The sequence below is a fragment of the Chlorocebus sabaeus genome, unplaced genomic scaffold (genome assembly GCF_047675955.1).
Source record: "Chlorocebus sabaeus isolate Y175 unplaced genomic scaffold, mChlSab1.0.hap1 unalloc_scaffold_235, whole genome shotgun sequence".
Taxonomy (NCBI): domain Eukaryota; kingdom Metazoa; phylum Chordata; class Mammalia; order Primates; family Cercopithecidae; genus Chlorocebus; species Chlorocebus sabaeus.
In genome coordinates this window covers 114,503-140,792 of record NW_027327521.1, presented here as the reverse complement: position 1 = coordinate 140,792, position 26,290 = coordinate 114,503, and the positions used below count along the sequence as shown (strand labels likewise).

General features: G+C 49.5%; 1 protein-coding gene and 1 long non-coding RNA gene across 22 annotated transcripts in view; one reads left to right on the top strand and one right to left on the bottom strand.

Moving 5' to 3' along the window:
- The window catches only part of LOC103247280 (beta-glucuronidase-like), a 38,393-nt gene extending 21,983 nt beyond the window's left edge, over positions 1 to 16,410 (bottom strand). For 6 of the 15 annotated variants that reach the window (XR_012092268.1, XR_012092267.1, XR_012092266.1 and 3 more), the window contains exons 1-3: positions 16,070 to 16,410; positions 13,223 to 13,307; positions 10,352 to 10,528 (exon numbers count right to left, since the gene is read on the bottom strand). Coding sequence is in view for 4 of the 15 variants with exons in the window: in XM_073014057.1 (XP_072870158.1) it covers positions 10,352 to 10,528; positions 13,223 to 13,307; positions 16,070 to 16,122 (315 nt within the window). In the remaining 11 variants the exon portion in view is untranslated. Of the gene's footprint in view, positions 1 to 558; positions 3,762 to 10,351; positions 10,529 to 13,222; positions 13,308 to 15,980 lie in introns of those variants that run through there. The other 9 variants (XR_012092270.1, XR_012092271.1, XR_012092272.1 and 6 more) reach the window with 6 other exon arrangements.
- A 63-nt stretch (positions 16,411 to 16,473) lies between these two features.
- Positions 16,474 to 26,290, top strand: part of LOC103226046 (uncharacterized) — a 42,869-nt gene continuing 33,052 nt past the window's right edge. For 5 of the 7 annotated variants that reach the window (XR_012092282.1, XR_012092279.1, XR_012092283.1 and 2 more), the window contains exons 1-5: positions 16,474 to 16,834; positions 20,779 to 20,889; positions 21,960 to 22,090; positions 25,399 to 25,614; positions 25,913 to 25,988. This is a non-coding gene — a long non-coding RNA (uncharacterized lncRNA). The remainder of the gene's footprint in view (positions 16,835 to 20,778; positions 20,890 to 21,959; positions 22,091 to 25,398; positions 25,615 to 25,912; positions 25,989 to 26,290) is intronic. The other 2 variants (XR_012092280.1, XR_012092281.1) reach the window with 2 other exon arrangements.

Here is a 26,290-nt window from a genome sequence, read left to right as displayed (position 1 = left end):
GCTGTCTTATTGTAGTGCTCTATCTCCAATCAGCCCTAAATATCTGAAAAGTCCTGAGTTTGCAAGAATTAAAAAAAAAAAAAAATAGGGCCTCAGGTTTGACAGCAATAGATCCTACTGTCCCCTCGGGATGACATTCCCGCACTATGAAGACCAGAGATCCCCCAGTAACAAACAGTAGCTCCTGTTTGCCTCATGCCTTTGTGTAGAGGTCACAATACCTGCAAGGGAACAGGCATTGCTGGGAGAGCCTGGGCTACTTTTATGAAACACAACAGGGGCAGCTTCATGTTAGAGGCAACAAGTTTGGGCGAGAGGGAAGGTAGAGATACAGTCCTTGAACTCAAGGATGTCATAATGGAAAGCAAAGTTTACGATGCAAAAATGACCCTTTACACTTAACCCCAAATTGCTATAAGCCACTTTCTTTATTTTTGGAGACAGGGTCTCACTGTGTTGCCCAGGCTGAAGTGTGTGCAATGGCGTGATCATAGCTCACTGAAGCCTCAAACTCCTGGCCTCAAGTGATCCACCTGCCTTGGCCTCCCAAAGTGCTGGGATTACAGGTGTGAGCCACCACACCTGGCCTCATTTTTTTTTTTTTGGCTGAGTAGTATTCCATAATATATACACACCACATTTTTCTTTATCCACTCATCTGTTGATGGGCTCTGCCAGTTTGATCCCAGTTGGACATCTGAGGGGCCTGGCTGCCCCTTAGCACCCCATCCCAGGGTAGGGGCACTAGGGATGAGAGAACACATATGTTGTATTTCTCAGGTCTCCTTTAGAGATTGGGAATAGCAGAAAGGCTTGTAGGATCACTAGAAGCTGGAGTGATTGGAGTCTTTCACAGGCCCTGTCTGTCCCCACAGAGGAAGGAGTGACGGTTGTGAAGAGCTTGTCTCTGCAGGCTTTGGCCTGAGCTGCTGGTAGGAGCAATGGCAGCTGGTCCCATGGCCTGTGGGTGCTGGCTCAGTTGAGGGGTGGGGGGTAGACCCTAAACGCATCCTGGGAGGTCTTCCAGGGCTGTCTGGAGCACAACAAATTGACATCTAGACATCTAGAGGCTGCGGAATCTTTTTTTTTTTTTTTTTTTTTTTTTTTTTTTTTTTAAAAAACAATCAGACGGAGCCTCTCTCGGTCGCTCAGGCTGGAGGGCACTGACACGATCTCGGCTCACTGCAACCTCCACCTCCCAGGTTCAGGCGATTCTTCTGCCTTAGCCTTCCGATTAGCTGAGACTACAGGCGTGTGACCACACCTGGCTAATTTTTGTGTTTGTTTTTTAAATTTTATTTATTTTTTTGGAGACAGAGTTTCACTCTTGTTGCCCAGGCTGGAGTGCAGTGGCATGATCATGGCTCACTGCAAACTCCACCTCTCGGGTTCTAGTGATTCTCCTGCCTCAGCCTCCTGAGTAGCTGGGATTACAGACATCTGCCACCATGCCCAGCTAATTTTTTGCATTTTTAGTAGAGATGAGATTTCGTCATATTGGCCAGGCTGGTCTCATACTGCTAACCTCAGGTGACCCACCTGCCTTGGCCTCCAAAAGTGCTGGGATTATAGGCATAAGCCACCACACGCAGCCGTGGAAGCTGTGGAATCTGCCACGAGGAGAATTCCTGAGGAAAACCAGAGGCCACATTGATGGCCCTTCACCTGCGTGGCCACATGGGATTCTCACAGCAGCCCAAAGTAGGGCCTTGAGCAAGGGAGTTCTCCTGGCCCCCAATTTAGGGGCAGAGAAACAACTCAGCAAGACCCAGAACTTATCTCTGATTACCCAGTGAGTTGTGGAGATTGGATTTCCACTTGTCATACTGCCTTTACATCTTGGCTTTTCAGCGAGAAGCTGTGCATTCAGCCCCTTTCAAAGGCAGAAAAGTGTTGCCGAAAAATGTACCAGGGGCCAGGCACAGTGGCTCACGCCTCTAATCCCAGCACTTCAGGAGGCTGAGGTGGTTGAATCACCTGAGGTCGGGAGTTCAAGACCAGTCTGGCCAACATGGTGAAACCCGTCTCTGTAAATACAAAAAATTAGCCAGGCTTGGTGGCAGGTGCCTGTAATCCCAGCTACTCAGGAGGCTGAGGCAGGAGAATCACTTGAACCTGGCAGGCGGAGGTTGCAGTGAGCTGAGACTGGGTCATTGCACTCCAGCCCTGGAGACAAGAGAGACTCCATCTCCAAAAAAAAAAAAAGAAAGATAACTATACCAGAGAGGCCAGGCATGGTGGCTCATGCCTATAATTCCAGCACTTTGGGAGGCTGAGATAGGAGGATTGCTTGAGGCCAGGAGTTTAACACCAGCTTGGGAAATATACTGAGACCCTGTCTCGTAAAAAGAAAAAAAAATTAGCTGGGTGGTGGTGTGCACCTGTAGTCTCAGCTACTCAGGAGGCCAAGGAAGGAGGATCACCTGAGCCCAGCAGTTTGAGGCTGCAGTGAACTATGATCACTATCTTGCCAGTACACTCCAGCCTGGGCAACAGAGGCCCCTGTGTAGAAAAGGGCACCCTTTGCTGCATCTCTCTCTCACTCTCTTTTTTTTCCCCCAAGATATGCAGTCTCGTTGTGTTGGCCAGGTTGGTCTCAAACTCTTGGTGTCCAGCAGTCCTCTCACCTCAGCCTCCCAAAGTGCTAGTGTTACAGGCATACGTTACCATGACTGGCCTGCATCTCTTTTTGTGTTAAATGGTGGAGAATGACCCAGAAAATCTACAAGTTTCTTCTTCTGCAGTCTGAGGGCTGCAGTTTATGATCAAGCCAGGCAGGCACACAGGTTATCTGCCCTTCATTCCAAATTGTGGGTGCCTGGATTGCTCAGAAATTTGGAAAACACATTGGGAACAGTGGCTCACACCTGTAATCCCAGCACTTTGGGAGGCTGAGGTGGGCGGATCACAAGGTCAGGAGTTTGAGATCAGCCTGGCCAACATTGTGAAACCCCGTCTCTACTAAAAACACAAAAATTAGCCAGATGTGGTGGCGTGCACCTGTAATCCCAGCTACTCAAGAGGCTGAGGCAGGAGAATCACTTGAACCCAGGAGGCGGAGGTTGCATTGAGCCGAGATAGTGCCACTGCACTCCAGCCTGGGCAACAAGAATGAAAACTTCATCTCAAAAAAAAAAAAAAATAAAAAAAAATTGAAAAACAGAATTGGCTAGAAACTGGAATTCACACTAATTACCCCCCAGGATGCAGAGGGCTCAGGGAATCGGTGGGCAGGGGGAGTACTGGGTATCTGGTTCTCATTAGTTGAGAGATCATCAGGAGCAGCCCCCTGGTTGAAACTTTCAGATTTATACTAAAAAAATACCCAGAATGTCCATGGAGTAGAATAAAGGTGGCTGTGTCGTGGCTGGATGAACTGTGGATCTTTCTGGGGCAGGGTTTTACACGTGACTTCTCAACAGAAGACCCGTGCTAGAGTCTGGCTCTGACATCTCTCTGCCGTGGGACTTCAGGCAAGTCCCTGCTGTTAAGCTACAATGCTTTCCCTCTGTAATGGCGGGAGAGAGTGGCATTTGCTTTATGGACCATTCAGGGGCATGTAAAGCTCACATTAAATGAGATGATCTGTCTTCTCACTTTGATTTTCGTATCACTGCGCAAGTATGGATTACTGTTACCAACCAGGTGGAACGGTGTCAGAGAATACAGGAACAAATGTCTTCTAAAATCCAGGTCAGGCCAGGTGCGGTGGCTCACATCTGTAATCCCAGCATTTTGGGAGGCTGAGGCAGGTGGATCACCTGAAATCCAGAGTTTGAGACCAGCCTGGCTAATATAGTAAAGCCCTGTCTCTACTAAAAATAGAATATCAGCCAAGCATGGTAACACACTCCTATAATCCCAGCTGCTCGGGAGGCTGAGACAGGAGAATTGCTTGAACCTGGAAGGTAGAGGCTGCAGTGAGCTGAGATAGCACCATTGCCTAGGCACCAGAGCTTTTTTTGCACTCCATCTCAAAAGAAAAGGAAAAGGAAAAGAAAAACAAAACCTAAAAATAAAATCCAGTTTAGGCTTAGGAAGTCTCTTATTTTCTCTTTATTTCTCTCTTTCTTTCTTCTGTTTTTTGATAGGCCCCGTCCCCCATGCTGGAGTGCAGTGGCGCAATCACAGCTCACTGCAGCCTCGACCTCCAGGGCTCAAGAGATCCTCCCGCCTCAGCCTCCTGAATAGCTGGAACCACAGCAACATGCTACCATGCCTGGCTAATTTAAAATTTTTTTTTTTTTTTAGAGACAAGGTCTCTCCCTAATGTTGCCCAGGCTGGTCTTGAACTCCTGGCCTCAAGCCATCCTCCCACCTTGACTTCCTAGAGATCTAGGATTACAGGTGTGAGCCACTATGCCTGGCCTGGTCTCTTCTTTTCATCTGTGAGTTGGAGGCACAGTCTTTGGTAGCTCAGCTTCCTGGGAGAGGGAATGAAACACTGAGAATGCCTGGGGCCCGGGTTGGGGCAGAATTCTTGGTGGATGTGGGAGGAAGGGAGGAATCTGGGCAGCTGTCAAGATGAGGAATTCAAAGTGTCAAAGGATAGAGAAAGATCTACAAGAAGCACTAATATGTAATTTTTTTGTTTTTTTTTTTTTTGAGATGGAGTTTTGCTCTTATTGCCCAGGCTGGCATGCAATGGTGTGATCTTGGCTCACTGCAACCTCCGCCTCCCACTTTCAAGGGATTCTCTTGTCTCAGTCTCCTGAGTAGCTGGGATTATAGGCGCCCACCACTACACCCAGCTAATTTTTGGTATTTTTAGTAGCAACAGGGTTTCACCATGTTGGCCAGGCTGGTCTCGAACTTCTGACCTCAGGTGATCTATCTGGCTCGGCCTCCCAAAGTGCTGGGATTACAGGTGTAAGCACCCAGCCTAACGTGTAATCTTAATTGAGAGCCATAAGCATTCATTCATCAGATAACATTTGGTTTTTATTTAATGGGTATATTTCTTTGAAGGTGATGCCACATTGGAACTGGGTCGCATGGGATTAATTTGGGTTATATTTAGGGATTGACCATGAGAATTTTGAAATTCAGCTGTTGTGTTCAGCTGAATCACTTATTAACATAACCACCCAAAGCTAGGTGCAGTGGCTCATACCTATAATCTCAGCACTTTGGGAGGCCAAGGCAGGAGGATCATTTGAGCCCAGGAGTTAGAGACCAACCTGAGCAACATAGTGAGAACCCATCTCTACCAAAAAAAAAAAAATTAGCCAGTCCGGGTGTGGTGGCTTGCATCTGTAGTCTCAGCTATGCAGGAGGCTGTGAGGGAAGGAAGGCTTGAGCCTGGGAGGTTGAGGCTGCAGTAAGCCATGATCACACCACTGCACTCCAGCCTGGGTAAAGAGCAAGACCCCAACTCAATAAAATGAAATAATCATGCAAGATCTGAGCTGTTGTATACTTAAAAATTTGTTCTAGAATGGGCCAGGCACAGTGGCTCACGCCTGTAATTCCAGCACTTTGGGAGGCCGAGGCAGGCGGATCATGAGGTCAGGAGATCAAGACCATCCTGGCTAACATGGTGAAACTCTATCTCTACTAAAAATACAAAAAAAATTAGCTGGGCGTGGTGGCGGGCACCTGTAGTCCCAGCTACTCTATGTCCCCCAAATAGAGAGAGAGAGAGAGAGAGAGAGAGAGAGAGAGAGAGAGAGAGAGAGAGAATAAGAATAAAAACTAGAATAGTTGGAGAAATCTATGTGGAAAAGACAATCCTGAATCACATATTAAAAATAAGGGCCAGGCGCGGTGGTGACTAACACCTGTAATCCCGGCACATTGGAAGGATGAGGCTGGCAGATTATGAGTTCAGGAGATTGAGACCATCATGGCTAACACGGTGAAACCCCGTCTCTACTAAAAATACAAAAAATTAACCAGGTATGATGGCACACACCTGTAGTCCCCCTACTCGGGAGGCTGAGGTAGGTGAATCACTTGAACCCAGGAGGTGGAGGTCGCAGTGAGCCGAGATCACGCCACTGCACTCCAGCCTGGGCAACAGAGCAAGACTCTGTCCCCCCATCAAAAAAAGATTTCCATTTCTAGCCATGAAAGTAAAACAGGGATCAGAGTTCCACTCCAACCTTGAATGCCTAGAACATCAGATAAACGGAAGAACCACGGGTTTTCAGATACTGAACAATAGACAACACAGGACATTGATCCCTGAAAGAAGACCAGCAAATTATGTGAGCTGTAGGAGTGCCCCAACTCACCACCTTCTGAGAGGTGCCATGGCTAATCCCAATGGACAGGGAGCACAGCAAAGCCAGGTGGCCTTGCAGAATCGAAGGCACAGAGTGTGGTTCTAAGGCAGGAGGCTGGAGTTGGCATGGATGTTTCCTGGAGATAAGGAGGCCAAGCCAGAGACAGAGAGAGATCCAGTGATTCAGAGACCAGCCTGAACATGGCGAAACCGTCTCTACTAAAAATTAGCTGGGCATGGTGGTGCACACCTGTAATTCCTGCTACTCAGGAGGCTGAGGCAGGAGAATTGCTTGAACCCTGCGGGGAGTGGAGGTTGCAGTGAGCTGAGATCGCGTCACTGCACTCCAGCCTGAGTGACAGAAGGAATGAGTCTCTGCCTGAATCTTTGAACACTGCTTTGTGCATGTGTATAAAGAAACTACTCAAACTGGGGGGCAGGGAGTGGGCATCCCTATCCTTCCCAAACTGGGTCACTGTTCTAATGGTAGGGGTGGAGGATCATTCTAGGTAACATCGAAGTGGTGATCAAAGTCTTCCCTAAAGTGTTCGCCTTCAGTGATATCCAACTGTCCCCCTACTTACTGGCAAATCTGTATTTACCTGGAACACCAACCCCAGATCTTTTTTTCTTTTCAGGCAGGGTCTCCCTCTGTCACCCAGGCTAGAGTGCAGTGGCATGATCAGAGATCACTGCAGCCTCGACCTCCTGGGTTCAAGTGATCCTCTTACCTCAGCCTCCTGAGTAACTGGGACCACAGGCATGCCTCGCCATGTCCAGCTCATTTTAAAAAATTACTTTTTGTAGAGATGGGGTCACCCTATATTGAGAAAGCAAGTCAGGGTCTTGCTCTCTCACCCAAGTTGGAATACAATTGTGCAAGTATAGCTCACTGCAGCCTCCAGCTCCTGAGCTCAAGCAATTCTCCTGCCTCAGCCTTTCAAGTAGCTAAGACGACAGGTGTGCACACTATGCCTGGCTTATTTTGTTTTTCTGTGTGTGTATGTAGAGATGGGGTCTTGCTGTGTTGCCCAGGTTGATCTCAAACTCCTGGCCTCAAGAAATCCTCTCACCTAGGCCTCCCAAAGTGCTGGGATCACAGGCATGAGGCACCACACCCAGTCTGAGCCCAAATCTTCCTATGTCTATACTGCTTTCCCTACAAATGCAAGAACCTAAAAATACATTCAGCCCAAAGCTACATCCTGACCACAAATACATAAAAACCACCACAAACACACTATGGCCTTCTCCATTCAGTATCGGGCACTGAAATATTTGTTGTTGGTGTTGTACACGTAATATTTTATTTGCTCCTAATAACGATGCTGTGAATGCAGGATGGTAAATGTTGCCTACTTTAAGAAACCCAGTACCCAGAGACATTATTAACTTTCCAAATCTGCACAGCAAGGTAATGGGAGAGGTGGAACCAGAATTCCACTTCTCTTAAGTAGTACTTAAGTTGATTCTTCCCATGAAATCTAAAATAAACTTGTAGGCCGGGCGCACTGGTTCACACCTGTAATCCCAGCACTTTGGGAGGCCGAGGTGGGTGGATCACTTGAGGTCAGGAGTTTGAGACTAGCCTGGCCAACATGGTGAAACCCCGTCTCTACTAAAAATACGAAAATTAGCCAGGTGTAGTGGTGCACTCCCAGCTACTCGGGAGGCTGAGGCATGAGAGTCACTTGAACCTGGGAGACAGAGGTTGCAGTGGGCTAAGACTGCACCACTGCCCTCCAGCTTGGGCAACAGAGCAAGACTCTGTCTCAAAAATGAATGAATGAATAAATAAATATATAAACTAAACAAGCACGTTCTTTAAGATCCTTCTTGGTATTCATCATCATTCCCTTGATACCTGGAAAATAAGAAACTCCACCTTTTCTGTGCATAAAACCAAACTCTGCAATAAGAACCAAGTCTGAATTTATTAGAAAATCTGCATTTATAACACTCTCGATCTCTGCAGAATGTAACTTTGTGTTCAGATGAAAATATGGTTTGACAGCAAAATCATGCTATGAAAGCAAGATCATATTCCAGACGGCATGCCCTCAATAGATATTATTTAGCACGTGCTGTGTCAGACATCGCAGAGTACTTGGGAAGCAACAATAAATAGAACTCCTTCTCTCTCCTGAGCCCACAGTCCAGTCAAAGAGAGGTAAAGAAATAATGACAGTGGCTGGCGAGAACGCTGGGAGAGGGGGGTTCGGGCTACAACAGAGGCAGAGCTCGGGGAAGCCTCCCTCAGGCTGGAGCAGGCGGGGTAAACCTCCCCACAGCGGGACAGCTGTGAGGAGACTCGGCCAGTGAACAGAAATCTTTTCAGTCATGCATCGTGTGACTCACGCTCGTATTCCCAGTACTTTGAGAGTCCGAGATGAGAGAATCACTAAGGCCAGGAGTTCAAAATCAGCCTGAGAGCAAGACTCAATCTCTACCGAAAAATTTTTTAAAAATTTTCTTTGAGACGGAGTCTCGCCCTGTCACCCAGGCTGGAGCGCAATCGCGCAATTTCGGCTAACTGCAACCTCTGTCCAGCTAATTTTTTGTATCTTTAGTAGAGATAGGCTTTCACCATGTTAGCCAGGCCAGTCTCGAACTCCTGACATTGTGATCTGCCCACCTCAGTCTCCCAAAGTGCTAGGACTACAGGCGTGAGTCATGGCGCCTGGTCCCAAAAATCCTTTTTTTTTTTTTTTTTTTTTTTTTTTGAGACGGAGTCTCGCTCTGTAGCCCAGGCTGGAGTGCAGTGACCGGATCTCAGCTCACTGCAAGCTCCGCCTCCCAGGTTCAAGCCATTCTCCAGCCTCAGCCTCCCGAGTAGCTGGGACTACAGGCGCCCGCCACCTCGCCCGGCTAGTTTTTTGTATTTTTTAGTAGAGACGGGGTTTCACCATGTTAGCCAGGATGGTCTCGATCTCCTGACCTCGTGATCCACCCGTCTCGGCCTCCCAAAGTGCTGGGATTACAGGCTTGAGCCACCGCGCCTGGCAGTCCCAAAAATTCTAAAAATAGGCTGCCCATGGTGGTTCATGTCTGTCGTCCGAGCTACTCCGGAGGCTGAGGTGGGGGAATCACTTCAGCCCAGGGGTTTAAGGCTGCAGTGAGCTATAATGACACCACTGCACTCCAGCCTGGACAACAGAATAAGATCCTGTGAAAAACAAACAAACAAAAGGCTAGCACAGTGGATCACACCTCTAACCTCAGCACTTTGGGAGGCCAAGGCAGGAAGATCAATTGAGTCCAGGAATTCGAGACCAGCCTGGGCATCATAGCAAGAACCTATCTCCAAAATCATAAAGAAAAAAAAAGCATCTTATAGTTGGTGATTATGGTGCCAACATGGGCATTCCAGGCAGAAGAAACAGCTCAAGCAAGAGCAGGAGAGCAATGAGGGCAGTGGAAACAGATCAGTGGCTGAGAGTGAGGGGAGAAGAGGATGAAAATCCAGGAGAGAGCAGAGGACACTGAATGTCCTGACCAGGGATTATGGCTTTGTCCTGTGGGCCTGGGGGAGCCAATCACAGGACTCCCAAATTTTTATCTGTGGCCGGGCACAGTGGCTCACACCTGTAATCCCAGTGCTCTGTGAGGGTGAGACAGAAGGAACACTTGAGCCCAGGAATCAAGACCAGCCTGGGCAACACAACAAGACCCCATCTCTATGAAAGTAAAAAAATTAGCCAGGCATGTTGGCATGTGCCTATGATCCCTGCTACTCAGGAGGCTGAGGTGGGAGCATCACCTGGGCCCAGGAAGTTTAGGTTGCAGTAGCAGTGATCACACCACCACACTCCAGCCTGGGTGACAGAGAGAGACCGAGTCTCAAAAGCAAACAAATACAAATTTGGATTTTTTAGAAAGATCACTTGGGCATGGGTGATAGGAGGCCATCTGGAAACAAGGCTGGTAAGGAGGCCACCTCTGAGGACCAAGCGAGTGGGGCAGAGGCCTGGCTGCTGGCAGGAAGGGAATATGGACGGGACAGAGGGAGGTGAGCCCAAAGCTAAAGTGAGGGGAACAGTGCAGTGGGCGTAGGGCAGGCCGGGGGAGGTGAGTGACATCTCTGCCCTGAGATAACACATAAGCAGAAAGTTCAATAGCACTTACCTAATGAAACCCTGCAATCATTTCCGCTCTGTACTTGCTCTGAATAATGGGCTTCTGAAACATCTTACACCAGTTCTCAAACTGGGTGGTCAGCTGCAGCTGAATCAACTCCAGGTGCCTGTAGTCGAGATACCAAGAGTAGTAGCTGTTCACACAGATCACATCCACATACGGAGCCTAGGACCAGAGCAGGAGAGCCCGTTCAGCACCTAAAAGACTGTATGACTCAGAACTCACATGCTTTGGGGGCTCTTCTGGCAAAGAAGGTAAGAAGAGGATATAATCGAGGCATTCAGGGAGGCTGAGGCAGGAGGATGGCTTGAGGCCAGGAGTTTGAGACCAGCCTGAGCAACACACAAGACCCCAGCTCTAAAAGTATAGTAGTAAGACAGTTAACAGGGCACAGTAGCTCATGCCTGTAATCCCAGCACACTGCGAGGCCAAGGTGGGAGGATAGCTTCAGCACAGAAGTTTGAGACCAGCCTGGGCAACATCGCATGACCCCATTTCTACAAAACAAACAAACAAAAAAACTAGAAGAGGAAGAACTGCCTCTCGGGACTGAGAACATCCAAGTTCACCAGTTTAGATCCTGAAATTACCCTGCCCCACAGGCAGGAAACATGGTCACAAAGTAGCCCAAAGGAGGCAGGCCTGTGACTCTGCACTGACGTGCGCAGCTGAAAAGGACTGTGAGAGGCAGAGCAGCTGCCAACGCGCAGTCCTCAGCCAAAGCCGAGGGCCCCCGCCACTGGAGCTGACTCCTCTCCAGGCAGCAGTCCCATCACTGGGACTTGTCCTGGACTTACCTTGCCCTGGAGAAGCGCTCCCACCTGAGGGGCCGATGCAGTCATTCTCACAGAAAATCTTTTTGTTTTGTTTTGGATACACAGTCTCACTCTGTTGCGCAGGCTAGAATGTAGTGTCATCATCTCGGCTCACTGCAACCTCTGCCTCCCACGATCAAGTGCTTCTCATGCCTCAGCCTCCCAGGTAGCTGGGATTACAGGTGCGTGCCACCACATCCAGCTAATTTTTTGTATTTTTGGTAGAAACAAGGTTTCACCAGTTGGCTGGTCTGGTCTCTAACTCCCGACCTCAAGTGATCCACCCGCCTTGGCCTCCCAAAACGTTGGGATTGCAGGTGTAAGCCACTATGCCCGGCCATCACAGAGAATCTTTTTTTATTTTTTCTTTTTGAGACGGACTCTTGCTCTGTCGCCCAGGCTGGAGTGCAGTGGCCGGATCTCAGCTCACTGCAAGCTCCGCCTCCTGGGTTTACGCCATTCTCCTGCCTCAGCCTCCCGAGTAGCTGGGACTACAGGCGCCCACCACCTTGCCCGGTTAGTGTTTTGTATTTTTTAGTAGAGATGGGGTTTCATCGTGTTATCCAGGATGGTCTCGATCTCCTGACTTCGTGATCCGCCCATCTCGGCCTCCCAAAGTGCTGGGATTACAAGCTTGAGCCACCGCGCCCGGCCCATCACAGAGAATCTTGAGGCAGCTTTCATGAGGCAACACTGTGGGCTGCAGAGGGCCTGAAAGAGTCCCACCTAGCAGCAGGGCAGAGATGACCGAGTAGGACCACCATCAGCTTCAGCAAACTGGTGCTCAGGGCTGAGCAGCAGATGCTTCTGTGTCCAACTGGCGAGTTTCTAATGCGTCCTAAACACACTACTTTCTAGTAAGAATGCTGGCTGGGTGTGGTGGCTCATGCCTGTAATCCTAGCACTTTGGGAGGCCAAGGTGGGTGGATCACCTGAGGTCAGGAGTTCGAGACAAGCTTGGCCAACATGGCGAAATCCTGTCTCTACTAAAAAATATAAAAATTAGCCAGGCGTGGTATCGTGTGCCTGTAATCCCAGCTACACTGGAGGCCGAGGCAGGAGAATTGCTTGAACTCGGGCAGAGGAGGTTGCAGTAAGCCAAGATTGCACCATTGCACTACAGCCTGGGCAACAGAGCAAGACTCCATCTCCAAAAAAAAAAAAAGAAAAAAAAAAGAATGCTAATGTCAGCCAGGAATGGCAGCTTGTGTCTGTAATCCCACCACTTTGGGAGGCCAAGGCTGGAGGATCACTTGAGCTCAAGAGTTTGAGACCAGCCTGGGCAATATAGTGCAATCCCATCTCTGCAAAAAGATTTAAAATTACCCGGGAACACCTGAAGTCCCAGTTACTCGGGAGGATGAGGCAGGAGGATCTCTTGGGCCCAGGAATTCAAGGCTACAGTGAGCTGTGATTGCACCACTGCACTCCAGCCAGGGCAACAGAGTAAGACCTTGTCTCTACAGAAGAAAAAGAAAAATGCAGGCTCCAACTTTGGAGTTACTGAATCAGGATCTCAGAATGCAGAGATCTGCCATTTCAAAAAAAATTCCCCTAGAGATTCTGAACATCCAGGCGTAGGCCAGATGAACTCTAAGCCCCCTTAAACCTTTGACATTCTATAAGTCTATTAAATCAAAGTGCAAAAAACGCTGAGTCCAAACTGAGCAAACAAATCCCATCTCCCTATGCCCAGCCTCCCTGGATTCAGAAAGCCACACTGCCTGGCGAGTAAGCAGGGAGAGAATTCTCATTAACCCAAAGACCATCTTTGAAAACAGACTGGCTGCAGCTGGGTGCGGTGGCCCACACCTGTAACCCCAGCCCTTTGGGAGGTTGAGGCAGGAGGATCGCTTGAGCCCAGGAGTTCGAGACCAGTCTGGGCAACATGGCAAGACCCTGTCTCTATCTTTTCAAGTAAAAAAACAAAATAAAAAATCCCTGGCTGGCAGCTCATGGTTCTTTCCAGCTGTTCCCATGAGCAGACTTCAGGACAAGCCCAGGCAAAGGTGGGGAAAAATGGGGTGGGGACCCCCAGGCTCACCCACTTCTCTGCTGCATAGTTGGAGTTGGTCACAAAGGTCACAGGCCGGGAGGGGTCCAAGGCTTTGGCGTGAGCAATCACCATCCTGTCCACAGAAGGCAGAAGACACAGGTTCCGTCAGTCCAGGAAGGGCTGGAACACCCTCCCATCCTCTCTGTCCCATCTTTCCCCATCAGAACACAACATGGGGCCAGGCACGATGGCTCACAAATTTGATCTCAGCAGTTCGGGAGGCCAAGGCGGGTAGATCACTTGAGGTTGGGAGTTCAAGATCAGCCTGGCCAACATGGCAAAACCCTGCCTCTACTACAAATACAAAAATTAGCCAGACATGGTGGCACATATCTGTTTAACACCAGCTACTTGGGAGACTGAGGCACGAGAATTGCTTGAACCCAGGAGGTGAAGGTTGCCATGAGCCAGGATCACACTACAGTCCAGCCTGGTCCATAGAGCCTGGTCCATAGAGCCCTGTCTCAAAACAAACAAAAGAAACACACACACACACACACACACACACACACACACACACAAAGCATAAAGCCACTGCTTTCTTCCCTAACTTGAGATGTATTTTACATAAGGACACATGATCCTCTAGTCCTAGACTGAGCTCTCTAACATCACTCTTTCTCCCCCCGCCTTCGAATCCTATCCCCCCAGAGGAGAGCCACCCTTCCAGGCACACAGAGCTGAGGTCAGTGGGCTGGACACTGCCAAAAATGAGGTTGACTCCCTGAAACAGCTCTTGAACAGAGGAGTGGATGGGTGCAGATTTGGGTGGGATATTTATTAATGCATCAAGCAAACAGGGAGTGCAGACTCTCAGATGGGAAGTTTCAAAGCCTGTGACAGCCTGGCTGAACCTCTCCAGGCTGGGCGGCTCCCTCCAATTCCTGCCCCAGCAAACAGACATCTCCTCTGGCCACCACCCAAAGAAGCCTGTCTGTCAGGCACCTGCTCCTGGAAGCCTGTGCTCTTCACCTTCCCAACAACGGTCCTGTCCACCCAGTCCTGCTGAGCACACCCCTGTGCCCCAGAGCTCTGAACTGTTCTTTGTCCAGGCTGGGACGACTTCTCAGAACCTTCTGCCTACTGCAGACTTGGCTCAGCCCAAAGCACTCCATGAAATCGGGGTGTAGTGTCTGCCTCAAGGAGCATTTCCAAAACCTCTACTGCCTCTGCTGCAAGTGAAAAATCTACCTCTGAATGCTGAGTTAGAACTGCATGATTGTAAGGAATAAAGGGGGCCCGGGCACGGTGGCACACACCTGTAGTCCCAGCACTTTGGGAGGCTGAGGCAGGTGGATCACTTAAGGCCAGGAGTTCAACGCCAGTCTGGCTAACATGGTGAAACCCCGCCTCTACTAAAAATACAAAAATTAGCCAGGCGCAGTGCCTCATGCCTGTAATCCCAGCACTTTGGGAGGCCAAGGCAGGTGGATAACCTGAGGTCAGGAGTCCAAGACCAGCCTTGCCAACATGGTGAAACACAGTCTCTACTAAAAAATGCTAAAGTTAGCTGGGCATGTTGGCATTAGTGTTGTGGTGTGATCTCGGCTCACTACAACCTCTGCCTCCTGGGTTCAAGCGATTCTCCTGCCTCAGCCTTCTGTGTAGCTGGGATTAGAGGCATGCATGAGCCACTGCTCCTGGCCTGTGCAACAGAGCAAGACCCTGTCTCAAAAAAGAAAACACACACATACACACACACAAACAGAAAACAAAACAGAATAGCATCATTTCCTTATCATTAGCTTGAAGGAAGTGAATTGCCTGTAAAAGTTTCCATTTTCAAAAAAAGCATTAAAATGCAGTGTAATCCCCGCACTTTGGGAGGCTGAAAAGGATTGCCTGAGCCCAGGAGGTGCAGCCTCCACCTCCTGGACTCAAGCGATCCTCCCACCTCAGCCCCGCAAGCAGCAGGGACTACAAGCGCGTGCCACCATGCCCAGCTAATTTTTTGTATTTTTGTAGGGACAGGGTTTCACCATGTTGCCCAAGCTAGTCTGAAACCCCTGAGCTCAAGTGACCGACCGCCACAGCCTCCCAAAGTATGGGATTACCGGCGTGAGTCACTGGGCTCGGCCCAATTAATTTCTTCAGCCTGAGCATGAGCGCTGGAAGAAAAGCTCTCATTTGCATGTAAGTTTTTAGAGTCAGAGTATCCCTCTGTCACACAGGCTGGTGTGCAATGGCGCAATCTCCTCTGATTGTAACCTCAACCTCCCATGCTTGATCTTTTATATAATCTCGGCTCACTGTAATCTCAACCTCCTGGGCTGGATCGCATACTCGCATACACACACACACACACACACATTTATTTAGACAAAGTCTCGGTCTGTCGCCCAGGCTGGAGTGCAGTGGTGCGATCTCGGCACACTTCAACCTCCGCCTCCCGGGTTCAAACAATTCTCTTCCTCAGCCTCCCCAGTAACTGTGATTACAGGCGCCCGCCACCACGCCCGGCAAATTTTTGTATTTTTAGTAGAGACGGGGTTTCACCATGCTAGCCAGGCTGGTCTTGAACTCCTGACCTCGTGATCCACCCGCCTCGACCTCCCAAAGTGCTGGGATTACAGGCGTGGGCCACCGCGCCCGACCGATCGCTTATATTTTTAAAAGGATGTTTTCTTCGTTTTCTAGCCCCTTTTACACCGCTACAAAGTTTCAAAGGCTTAATGCGATTACAACGGCCCCTGAGAGATCGAGCTCGGCTGTGCAGCTCCCTAATGCAACCTCAGAGGGGGCCTACCCTGCCCAGGATGAGCCGCGCCAGGTGGCGGGGGACGCTCCCGGGGGTCCTCGGGCCCTGGCTGGGGGAGGTTTTGTGGGAGGCACTACCCGGGATCAGGTGAGGCGAGTGCACGGCCGGGGCTGCAGCTGCCGCTGGCCATTGAGGAGCTTCTCCGCAACGGGCCCGCCAGGAGCCGGCCGGTTGGGGCGCAGCGCCTGCTCCTGACGCGTCTGGCCCTTGCTACGCCCGGCCCTGCAGGCGGGGAAGTCGTAAAGCTCCTCCCGGTAGCTTATGGGCGGCGGCAGCCAGGCCCAAGCTTGCGGACACAAAAAGGCCAGCTCAGCTGCCGATTACATCCCCCCGGCCGCCTGTGGCCAGCCGTCCGCGAACGAGCGCTCCTGGAAGACCTGCAGCCCCGCCGCGAGTTCCGATTGGCTCCGCGTGAGGAGCGGGCCCCTGCGACGTCACTAGCGCGCGCCTTCGGTGACGTCACAAGGATGGGCCTTGGGGCGACGTCACAGGCGGGGGCGTTCGGCGGCGTCACGGAGGTGGGAGTGTCAGTAGCTGAGCAGTTTTCTCCTGAGAGTGGAGCCTGGTAACCGCTACCTCCCCTCCAGGTCCTGTGTGTTGCTGGCTGGAGAAGGGTAGTTGACAAACTCAGACCCAGCGCAGTGTTTACGTCGCTCAAAAATACAAAAATATGTCCAGGCGCGACCAAGGCGGGAGGATCCCTTCAGGCCAGGAGCAGTCTAGCAACATGGCGCGACCCTGTCTCAGTAGTCCTACATCAGCTCCCCAGCTACTTGAACCCCAAGGTTCAAGGCTCCAATGAGCTATGGCCCCACCACAGCATTCCAGCCTGCGAGACTGAGGTAAACCCTGTCTAAAAAAGTAAAAAAAAAACTTACGTGTGCAACAGGGAGGGACTGCCAAATAAAACTGCCATCCGGGTACTTTGGGAGGCCGAGGCGGGAGGATGGATGGCTTGGGCTCAGGAGTTCTAGACCAGCCTGGGCAACATGAAGAAACCCTGTCTCTACAAAAGATACAAAAATTGGCCGGGCGCGGTGCTCACGTGGCCTAATTTTTGTAATTTTTGTAGAGATGGGGGTCTCGCTATGTTGCCCAGGCCAGTTTCGAGCTCCTGGGTTCAAGCGGTCTTTTCACCTTGGCCATCAGAGTCGTCAGGATTACAGGCGTGAGGGACTGTGCCCCGCCTGGGTTAGGCTGTTTAATAACAAAGTGCTCGGCCAGGCTCCGTGGCTAAGCCTGTAATCCCCGCACTTTGGGAGGCCGAGGTGGGTGGATCACCTGAGGTCAAGAGTTTGAGACCAACCTGGCCATGGTGAAACTCAGTCTCTACAAAATAGTACAAAAATTAGCCGGGTGTGGTGGCACATGCCTGTAGTCCCAGCTACTCCTTGAACCCAGAAGGCGGAGGTTAACAGTGAGCCGAGATTGTAGCACTGCACCCCAGCCTAGGCAACACAGCGAGACTCCAAAGTATGACACCAGCCTGGGCAATGTAGTGAAACCCTGTCTCTACAAAACAAAAACCCAGGTGTAACTGTGTCCACCTGTGGCCCAGGCTACTTAGGAGGCTGAGGCAGGGGGACCACTTGAGGCCAGGAGCTCTGATCATCCCACTGCTCTGCATCCTGAGCAATAGAATGAAAGCATGTCTCTAGATAGTTAACTAGCTAGCTAGATACGTAGTTTTCGATTTTTTTCCCTAGATTTGAACATGTTTTTCTAAAGTAGCATTCAACACATCAGCATTTACAGTGTTATTAGTTGTTAATATGATTCTGTTTTTCTGAAATACAGTATCCTTCACAAGCAGTTTTGTCTTTCAAAGTACATAGATAGGTCCTCAAGTGAATTTGTCTGATGTTGGCGACCTTGGTACCATTTTCTCCAGTTGACTGGAATAGTCAGTCAATAATTTCAGGTCACTGTTGGCCTTAGAAGAAGAGCCCAAAGGCAACAAGCAAATGTGCTGGTGTCCAATCACCTTCTAGAAACATTTTCACTTTCCTGTAAGGTTTCCCTTGATGAACATAGAAGTAGTGTATGTAGAACTGACCCAGTGCTGCCGTGGCAACTTTGTATATTAGGCCAAATTTACATTTCTTACCTTTGTGAGAGGCACCCTGGTAGGCTAGTGGAGTTACACGCGAAGTCTGTTTCTCAGCTGCACTGTCCAGAGATACAACACGGTCCAATCAAATAACATTCTCTGAGCCTGTTTCTTAAGCTGTGAAATAAGAATAACAATTATACCCGTCTAAAAAGACAGCTTATTTTATTTGAGTGGTCTTTTATTTTCTACGAAGCTGTGTTTAACACAGTAATTATTTTTATTTCCATACCACATTTGTGTTTTGTTTTTGTTTTGAAATGGGGTCTGTTTTTGTTTTTTTTTTTTGAGATGGAGTTTTGCTGTTGTCTCCCAGTCTGGAGTGCAGTGGCAAGATCTCCGCTCACTGCAACCTCCACCTCCCAGGGTCAAGTGATTCTCCTGCCTCAGCCTCCTGAGAAGCTGGGATTACAGGTGCCCACCACCACACCCAGCTAATTTTTATATATATATATATATTCTTAGTAGAGATGGGGTTACATCATGTTGCCCAGGCTTGTCTCAAATTACTGATGTCAAGTGATCCACCTGCCTCTGCTTCCCAAAGTGCTGGGATTATAGGCGTGAGCCACCACACCTGGCCTGTTTTTAAATAAGAGTTTCTTGGCCAGGTGCGGTGGCTCACGCTTGTAATCCCAGCACTTTGGGAGGCCAAGGATCACCTGAGGTCGGGAGTTCAAGACCAGCCTGACCAACATGGAGAAACCCTGTCTCTACTAAAACTACAAAATTAGCCGGGCATGGTGGTGCATGCCTGCTATCCCAGCTACTCAGGAAGCTGAGACAGGAGAATTGCTTGAACCCAGGAAGTGGAGGTTGCAGTGAGCCGAGATCGCACCGTTGCACTCCAGCCTGGGCAACAAGAGCAAAAGTCCCGTCTCAAAATAAAAAAAAAAAGATTTTTTAAAATGATATTTTCAGTATTTTATAGATATGTGAGCAGCGATCTTAATAGGACGTTACCTGACACTTTGCGGGACTAGATGATGACAGAGGCAGCTGATTTGATCCAGATGTCTAATTTATTTATTTTTCTTTTTTTTTTTTTTTCTTGGAGACAGTCTTGCTCTGTCACCCAGGCTGGAGTGCAGTGGCACGATCTTGGCTCACTGCTACCTCCACCTCCCAGGTTCAACCGATTTTTCTCCCTCAGGATCCTGAGTAGCTGGGATTACAGGCACGTGCCACCAGGCCAGGCTAATTTTTGTATTTTTGATAGAGACAGCATTTCACCATGTTGGCCAGGCTGGTCTCGAACTCCTGACCTCGGGTGATCTACCTGCCTCGGCCTCCCAAAGTGTTGGGATTACAGGCATGAGCCACTGTGCCTGGCCCAGATGTCTCTAATTTTAACAAGAGATGTATTGCAGGATCATAGCAGATTGAGTTCCTGGTGTATCCAGAAGGAAGTAAGCATGGAACTCAGGACAGCTGTCCTGAGTAGTGTGTGTGTACTGTGCTTGAATATCTCACTGCTCATTTATACACAGGCTTTCTTGTGAGCGAGTCAACAGTATCTGTTTCATAAATAATGTAGCTTTCTTGCTTTCTTTCTCTTTTTTTTTTTTTTTGAGACAGGGTTTTACTCTGTTACCCAGGCTGAAGTGTAGTGGTGCGATCGCAGCTCACCGCAACTTCAGCCTCCCAGGTTCAAGCAATTCTCCTGCCTCAGCCTCCCAAGTAGCTGGGATTACATGTGCCACCACTCTTGGCTAATTTTTTTCTTTTTTTTTTTTGAGATGGAGTTTCACTCTTGTTGCCCAGGCTGGAGTGCAATGGTGTGATCTTGGCTCACCGCAACCTTTGCCTTTCAGGTTCAAGCGATTCTCCTGCCTCAGCCTCCCAAGTATCTGGGTTTACAGGCATGCGTCACCATGCCCAGCTAATGTATTTTTAGTAGAGACAAGGTTTCTCTATGTTGGTCAGGCTGATCTCAAACTCCTGACCTCAGGTGATGTACCCGCCTTGGCCTCTCAAAGTGCTGGCATCACGGGTGTGAGCCACCGCTCCTGGCCTAATTTTTGTATTTTTGGTAGAGATGGGGTTTCACCATGTTGGCAAGGCTGGTCTCGAATTCCTGACCTCAAGTAATCAGCCTGCCTCGGCCTCCCAAAGTGTTGGAATTATATGCGTGAACCACCATGCCTGGCCAGCCCTATTTCTTTAAGCCTCCACATTTTGCACTTGTTAAAAGTATTTGAACATACAATTACCCAGCTTCCTTTGTTTATGTATGCTTGAATTTTGTACAATCTTAAATATTTTTTTCCTATCTAAGCTTTATTTTACCCCGTTTCCTCTATATTTGTATAACTTTAGGTGGCTCTCTTCATTGAAAGTTTTTTCTCAAAAGCCTTAAAATAGATTATTGTTCTTGGCAGCAAGTTGAAAGCTATTTGAGGAGAAAGGGAGACTTATGATGATTCAAATAAAGCAAACTAAAAAGTAATGAAGCAAGACAGAAGAAAAAGCAGTATTCACTTGCGCACATTCCAAAAGAATAACATTTCAAATATAACTAGAAAAAAGTGTGCTGAAGTTTGCAATACAGAAATAATTATTAATACTCAAAATAGCTTTAAAGCCCTGCTCAGATTTTGAATGTTGGGAATTGACCCGGAGGTGGCTGTAACCTAAGATGGTTCCTTCAGTAATGAGCATATGTTCTTTTTCAAGATGATGATGATTCTCCACCTTCTAAGAGACCAAAGACCATTGAGACACCACAGCCACCAGTCCTGTAACCTGCCAATGCTGGACAACAGAAAGTGAGGGAGTTCAACTCTGGTAAGCTCTCAGTGAAATCCACTACCTTTTCCTTCATCTTCTGGACTCTCAGTGTGACTGATGAAAGTTACAACATTCTCTGCAGGGGGAAATGTTTTAGCATGTATTACTGTATTTTAATCACATCTTTGTAAAGCCAGGAGCATTTTGAAAGTCACATTACAGACATTGTTTAAACATAGTTTGTATTTCCAAAACATAGGACACTGTGTCATCTCATATTAATTAGTTAGTTGGCTCAAAATTACTGCTAATGACTTAGTAATTCAATGATTTCTCTTAGCTTTAAAATCTTTTTTATTTCAGAACTATTTCACCTCTTGGTTTTCATTTTTGCTATGTGTCACTGCCTGCCAGCTGCTAATTTATTAACTCCCAGTGGATCATGTGTCCTGTGAAGGGACTGAATGAGAAATTAGTGGCAAATTATGTTGATGATTTGTATTTTGAATAGTTTGAATAAATAGAACATTAAGCTTGTATACATTTTGAAAATAGTATTTTAATATTCTACTGTCATAGTCACAATGATTGGATATATATTGAATTTATATGTACTTTAGGATATATTTTGAATTTGTATGTATATCTGTTAAGTTTTTTTTTTTTCTCCACGAAAATTAGACTCTGATTTATTGAGGCATCTGTTTGATGCCACGTTAGGTGGCCCAGGCCTGTGTAGGGGGTGAGGTTAAAGCAAGAAGAAGGGTGGTGAGAGGCAGGGTGCCAGGTTTAGGTTGGAATACCTGGCGGTACTCTGAGGCTTCCCAAGTTTCCTTGGTCCTGGCCGGCTGTGCTGCTGGCCTGGGCATCTGATGAGCCTGCAAGGGTGACTCCCAAGAGGTGAGTGGTCCAGGTAGGGCAGGGACTTTCGAGTCATGCTGTTTGTTGGCTTTGAATCCAGACTCGTACACTTGGTAGCTGTGAACTCTCCATGCCTCAGGGACCTGCAGAACTGAGCTCTGTCTGAGCCAGGTTCCATCCAGGCACTGCAGATCCATCCAGAGGGAAACCGCCCCAAGTTGCTCACTATTCAGTGCCTTCTCAAGCAGACCCTTGTCTCTTTCTAGGCCCTCACAATCCAGTGGAGGAGACGAAACTCATCTGCCTCTATCCCTCTGGGCGCACCTCATGCCGGTGCATCTGTGGACCTGGGCCATGCTCCTGGGCTTCCGAAGTTGGAGAAAGCTGCCAGGCTCAGGTGGGTACCTCAGAGCAGCTGCTGCCCTCTGGACACAGTGACAAAAGAACCCTGTGGGTCTGGAGCCCTGGTCTGGGGCATTGGGCAAGGCTCTTGCACTTCTCTGAGCCCATTTCCCCATCTGGATAGTGTGCTGATTCTATCTCCCTGTGGGCACTGAGGGCTCAGTGTTAGAGAGTCAGCATCTGGGGTTTGGGCTGTAATTCCCCTTCAGCCCCGTAGCTGGGGGGAGCCAGGGACTTTGTCGGGATTAACCTAGGTGTCATTCTAGCTTCCTGCCCCTGGCTTGGGCTCAGCATCTGAAGTAGTCTAGGCGGCAGGTGGTCCTGGTGGGGGTTGAGGCTTTTCCCCATTCTGAGGTCACACCCAGAGCCAGAAACGTTGGTGCCTGCTCTGGGCAAAGGTGGCAGCCTGTGCGACAAGAGCGAAACTCCATCTCAAAAAAAAACCAAAAAACCTTTCACCATTTCAAGGGGCTCACATCTCCCTAAGGGCCCGGTAATTGGCCTAATCTGGCCTGCCCTTGGCCCCCAGGGTGCAGGTAACACCCCACCTTACCTGGCTTCTTTCTGCCAGGGCCAATCTTCAGACCTCAGAACTTTCCAGCCTATCCCACCTCCCTCTCTGGCCAGCCTTGAGCCCTTGTGGGTCCAGCACATTTTCCAGGCTCTCTCCTGGTTGTCCTTCTGCCTCAAAGTCTGGATCATGCTGCTCCCCCTCCCATTCACCAAGACCCACAAGGACCACTCCACACCCAGCTCAGCCCCATCCCCTTGGATAGTCCTTTCTCTTTCCTCAGGTGGCCAGGTGCATATCTTGGTGTCAGGACCTTCACTGCACCTGGGAATGCCTACTGGTCACCTCGGTGACAGAGACCAAGGCATTTACTTGATATGACTGCCCTGGTTCACTGTCTACATGGCCAGGGAAGAAGTCAGTAATAGGCTTTTGACTTGCTGAAAGGATCAGTTCTCCTGGCCCCGTGGTCTAGGGATGGAGGATGCTGCAGGAGATGCACCCCTCACTTCCCAGCTGAGGACTGTGGGTCATCTCAGGGCAATTTCACAGTCCCCACGTGCCCCACCCCCTCAGCTCTGCAAATACCAAGCAGCGCAGCCTGCGTAGGGGACAGTGGGCTCAGGGGTGCCCAGGTAGTCCCCAGAATGCCCTTGGCAGGCCCCTCACCTAGGTACTTCCACAGCTCTGTAGCAAGAGTTCTAACCTTTTTTGACTGTGGAGCCTGCTGAGAATAAGCTGTGGACTGTTTTCCAGAAAGGCATGTACATGCTGTCCATGCAAAACCTTGCATTGTGGCCAAGCGCAGTGGCTCACGCCTGTAATCCCAGAACTTTGGGAGGCCGAGCCGGTCGGATCACCTGAGGTCAGGAGTTCGAGACCAGCGTGCCCAACATGGCGAAACCCCATCTCTACTAAAAATGCAAAAAATTAGGCGTGGTGGCAGCCACCTTACTGGTGGCCTTACACCTTACAGCCTACTCTGGAGGCTGAGGCAGGAGATTCACTTGAACCCGGGAGGCGGAGGTTGCAGTGAGGCGAGATTGCACCACTGCACTCCAGCCTTGGCGACAAGAGCGAAACTCCATCTCCAAAAAAAAAACCTTGCATCCTTTCAGGGGGCTTACACCTCCCTAAGGGCCCGGTGGTTGAACCCCTTGGACCTGAGGGTGAGAAACCTTGCTTCAGTTCTTCCCTGGGTGATCAGCCCAGGGTAAAGAAGGAGAAACCAAAAAGGAGGACCCATGAGAAGGGCCCCCTCCAGGAGTTTGAGGCCCACTCCCTCCTCCCCTGCCTGTCCTCTGTCCAGGTCTCCTCCCTGCTGTGCCCCACTCCTGGGGCCATAACCATCTGATGCTGTGTTTTTCTACAGGCTCCTGGGCACAAAGTGGGCAGGCTCACCTGGAGGGGATCAGAGTAACATGAGAGGAAATGAGGGGGAAAGCTGCCCTGGAACCGCCCCTCTCTTTCCTCTCATGTCACTGGGGTGCACTCCTCCCTCACCTCACTCAGGCAGCGACATGGGTTCCATGTGAGTGCTGTCCTGCTTCCTCTGCTGCCTCTTTTTTCCTTAGGGCTATCATAAAACTTTCTCTTTCCCAGCTCTGCCAATCTGGTGGGACATTGGGCTTCCCTCTCACAGGGTCCTGGGGACAGGCCTATCCTGTATCATACCTGCAGAGAGACCCTGTTTTTCTCCAGGGCCTGGGGAGCAGCCAGGTTCCATGAGTGAAACGTAGATCTGAACCGTACCAAGCTGGGGTTGGGGTCCACACTCTCTTCTACTGAGAAGGAGCTAGGGATTCCAGCTAGGTGAGAGAGGGAGAGTGGGCAGATCCAGACCAGACCAGGACTGATCCCCTGGAAAAAGCCTGCCTTGGCGAGTGCTGGGTGCGGTGGCTCACTCCTGTAATCCCAGCAGTTTGGGAGGCTGAGACAGGTGGATCACTTGAGGTAAGGCGTTCAAGTCTAGCCTGGGCAACATGGCAAAACCCCATCTCTACTAAAAATACAAAAATTAGCTAGGTGTACTATGTTCCTGTAATCCCAGCTACTCAAGAGGCTGAGGCAGGAGAATTGCTTAAACTGGGGAGGCAGAGGTCGAAGTGAGCCGAGATTGTGCCACTGCACTCCAGTCTGGGAGACAGACTGAAACTGTGTCTCAAACAAAAACAAAAACAAAAAACACCATGATATGGCTTTGGCAGAGAGCCTGGCCTGGCAGTGCCTTCCCTTGGGTTTCTCCTGGGTAGGCCTCTGCCACGAGGAGGCGCTTCCTTTTGCCTGTCCATGGCCCACAGCAATAGAATGTCTGCTTCCGAGGGTTGGGTGGGGGACTGCTGGCAGAACTGGAAACCTTCTTCAGGTGGGTTTTTTGGTTTCTTTTATTTTTGTTTTCAAGATGGAGCCTTGCTCTGTCACCCAGGTGGGAGTGCAGTGGTGCAATCTCAGCTCATTGTAGCCTCCACCCCCCCCACCCCGGGTGCAAACAATTCTCATGTCTCAGCCTCCTGAGTAGCTGAGATTACAGGTATGTGCCACCATGCCCGGCTAATTTTTGTATTTTTTGTAGAGACGGCATTTCACCACGTTGGCCAGGCTGGTCTCGAACTCCTGACCTCAAGTGATCTGCCCTCCTCAGCCTCCCAAAGTGCTGGGATTACAGACATGAGCCACCGAGCCCAGTCCCTTCAGATGGGTTTTGAGGCTTCACTACAATACTAGTTTCCCATGGCTGCTGCAACAAGTTACCACACAGTGACTTAAAACAACACGAATGTATTCCCTTACAGTTCTGAAGACCAGAATTCTAAAGTAAGTCCCACTGAAGCAAGGTGGGAGCAGGGTTGTTGCCTTCTGACACTCTGCGGGCGAATCTGTCTCCTGGCCCTGGAGGCGGCCTGCACTTCTCAGCTTGTGCTGCACGTCCTGAATGACTGGAGTTTCCTGCTTCCATCACTACACCTCCCACCCTCTCCATCACCTTCTCTGCTCTTACAAGGATCCGGGTGAGTACATTAACCCTGCCAGTACAAGCCAGCCAAAGACCCTTATCTTCATTATATCTGCAAAGCCCCTTTTGCCATACAAGGTCATGTTCACCAGTTCCCGGGATTAGGATATGGGCGTCTTGGGGGCATCAGCCTGCTACAGCAAGGCTGCAAAACTGTTACACCCTCCTGGTGTTGCAAAGATGGAGAGAAAAAGAGTTGGCATTTTTTGCTTAGGGGTCCCTCTTAAACTTGTACCTTTAAGGTCTGGGGTCCCTTTTAACCTTGTTTTTGTTTTTGTTTTTTCTTCTTTGAGGTGGAGTGTTGCTCTGTCGTCCAGGCTGGCAGTGGCATGGTCTCGGCTCACTGCAGCGTCTGCTTCCTGGGTTCAGGTGATTCTCCTGCCTCAGCCTCCTGAGTAGATGGAACTATAGGCACCCACCACCATGCCTGGTTGTTTTGTATTTTTGGTAGAGATGGGTGGGGGTGGGGAGGGGGGTTTTGGCTATGTTACCCTGAGCTCAAAGCCATCCGCCTACCTCTGCTGCCGAAGTGCTAGGATTACAGGCCTGCACCACCACACCCGGCTGCTGCAAAGACTTATTTCCACACAGCTGAGACATGTTTTAGAAAGTTTGCTAAAAGACCCTTGGAGACCTCCTCTTTGTGGCTTCCCTGTTACCGTGTTTAATTT